The sequence below is a fragment of the Propithecus coquereli genome, unplaced genomic scaffold (assembly GCF_000956105.1).
Source record: "Propithecus coquereli isolate 6110/MARCELLA unplaced genomic scaffold, Pcoq_1.0 Scaffold82, whole genome shotgun sequence".
In the NCBI taxonomy this organism is placed as follows: domain Eukaryota; kingdom Metazoa; phylum Chordata; class Mammalia; order Primates; family Indriidae; genus Propithecus; species Propithecus coquereli.
The window spans coordinates 271,669-273,942 of record NW_012154396.1 but is presented as its reverse complement, the minus strand read 5'-3'; the positions used below and the strand labels follow the sequence as shown (position 1 = coordinate 273,942).

General features: G+C 35.2%; 1 protein-coding gene across 1 annotated transcript in view; it reads right to left on the bottom strand.

Moving 5' to 3' along the window:
- FSIP2 (fibrous sheath interacting protein 2) overlaps window positions 1-2,274 on the bottom strand; it is a 121,964-nt gene that overhangs the window by 29,280 nt on the left and 90,410 nt on the right. The window contains 1 exon segment of the mRNA XM_012663633.1: window positions 1,674-2,216. Coding sequence (XP_012519087.1) covers window positions 1,674-2,216 — 543 coding nt within the window.

The window sequence follows — 2,274 nt, the reverse complement described above, 5'->3', positions numbered from 1 at the left end:
GGTTTTGTTACTGCATGTGGTTTCAACATGCACATGTCTAGGGTGCTAAGAATATATGGTACCTCAAAACAGAGAATTGAGCCTTGAGGTACAGCCAACAGGAGTCTAGAATGTCTGACCTAATCTGTTTTTCTGTCTCTTCTCTGTCCCTTTGCTGAAAATAGGCAACATTAGTACACAGATTGGTGCAAATCATATGCCTTAACTGAGTTCCCTATGTCTGCTTCTTTATTGTTTTATTTTTGGGATGGCTTTTCCTTCCCTTAAGAGGACAAAGGTATTTGTTTCGGTTTAAATATTCTCTTACTGCTTTCTGTGGTATATAAATGACTCAAGTAAAGAAAGCTGGTAACTAGGGGTAAGATTTTTGATAGACAATTACCTAGATAGTTAAAAACTGATTTTGGATAATGTTATTCTATAGTCCGTTTACAGAAATATTACTCCCAAGGGATTACTTATATATGAATGGAAACTACCAAGTATTGCTAATATAATGATGAGAACCCAGATGGAAGAAAAAATTTTGGAGCTGAAAGGGACCATCATCAGTTCCAAAAAACTAAGGGTAAAGGTGAATAAAGGAGTCCCAGACCATGATAGTCTCAATATTTGTGTTTAAAAACATAATGCGTTAATTGACATATTTGCCAACCTGGAGACTTAATTCAACGGGCAGCAGAACAGTGTTGGAAAAAACTCATTCTGAGCTTATGGTCCAGGGGAAATGGTTCTATTAATATAAAACTCTGTTCAGTGTCCAGGCCACAGACTACATCCTTAAGCAAACTCAGCCCTCTTTATAAATGCACACCATCAGTACAAGGGGCTTTGATAAAAAATCAGAATGTCTGATGGATCAATGTAACTCTATCTATTTCCCAAACATATCTTTTGTCCTCAGTAGTGTTAATAGTTTTATTGGCATTTTGAATTCCCAATTAGTTTAATATATCTGGGGCCCAAATATGTGGCTACAGGGCAGTGCTAGGTGTACAGCAAGAGGAAACAGGTTCATAAAAAAGCAGCATTAGGGCAGCTAAGTCCAAAACAAGGGAAGAGGAAAGAAACTGGATGCATCTTGAGAGTACAGGGCAAATGGGAAAGACTAATATAATTAAAGTGAAATAATAAGGACAAGTGCAATTTAAGAGTTTGTAGTCTAATGTTTGCTGATGAATGTTGCTTTAAAAACAAAAAAGAGTACTACTGTAGAGCCTTAAATTTGAGAATTAAAACTATATTAGATAGTTCTATATATCCTGATACTCTATTAGCTGGCCCTTTTGAACTCCTTTAGATATTCATAATGAATAACTAAAGAAATTATACAAAATTGTTTCTTCTGAATTTTCAAATGACAATTATAACTTTAGTCAGTCTGGTTTTACTATTAAGGGTATGTTCTTATATTCCCATTCTTCAAAAAAATGTGAGTTCAAATGGGTTGTCTTGGGAAAACTAGCCTGAGACTTTTAGAGTGAGCCACAGAACTGATGTGGTAAGTCCCAGTAAATCACATGATTAGGTGGATGAACTGGTACAACCAATTCTCGTACTGGGCTGGGCAACAACAACAAAATGCATTCTCATATACCTATTTTAGGAAAGAAATCACAGAACAACCATGTCTCACTCTTCATTCATTTTTCTGCCATTATCTTTGCACTTACCTCTAAGGGTTTTACATCCAGCCGTCCAGACTTATCCAATGAGGTACGTCTTTCTTTCTTTCTCTGTCCTACATTATATGAGTCCGAGGAAGAATAATTTTTACCACTTATTGACGCTTTTCTCAGTTCTGCTATGCTATGTCCAGTTCTTTTTAAACACTCCACCTTAAGTTTCTCAAGAGGATGAGTTTTTACAGAAATGACTGCTAAGTGTTCTGAAATAATCCTTGGATTTATTTTAATCGGTTTTTTCCCAATATGTGGAACTATTTCAACTGAAAATTCCTCTTCAGATAAATCTTGATCTGATTCTTCTTTGTCTAAGTCAGGGACCATATTATCAGAGTGTTTTTGTGCCTTTTGAACAATTCTATTAATGTCTAGCTCTCCAAAGTTAGCAGCATTTGGACTTTTTGAACTAACTGCATCTGCATCTAATAGAAAATTTGAAATTCCATCAATAATTAAACCAGCCACTTTTTTAGGGAAGACTTTGTTTGTATCTTTTATATCATAATAAAGTTCTTTGTCAGTTCCGAATTGCTGTAGGACATCACTATAAACAGAATCAACAACATGAGAAATCATTTCTATACTTTCT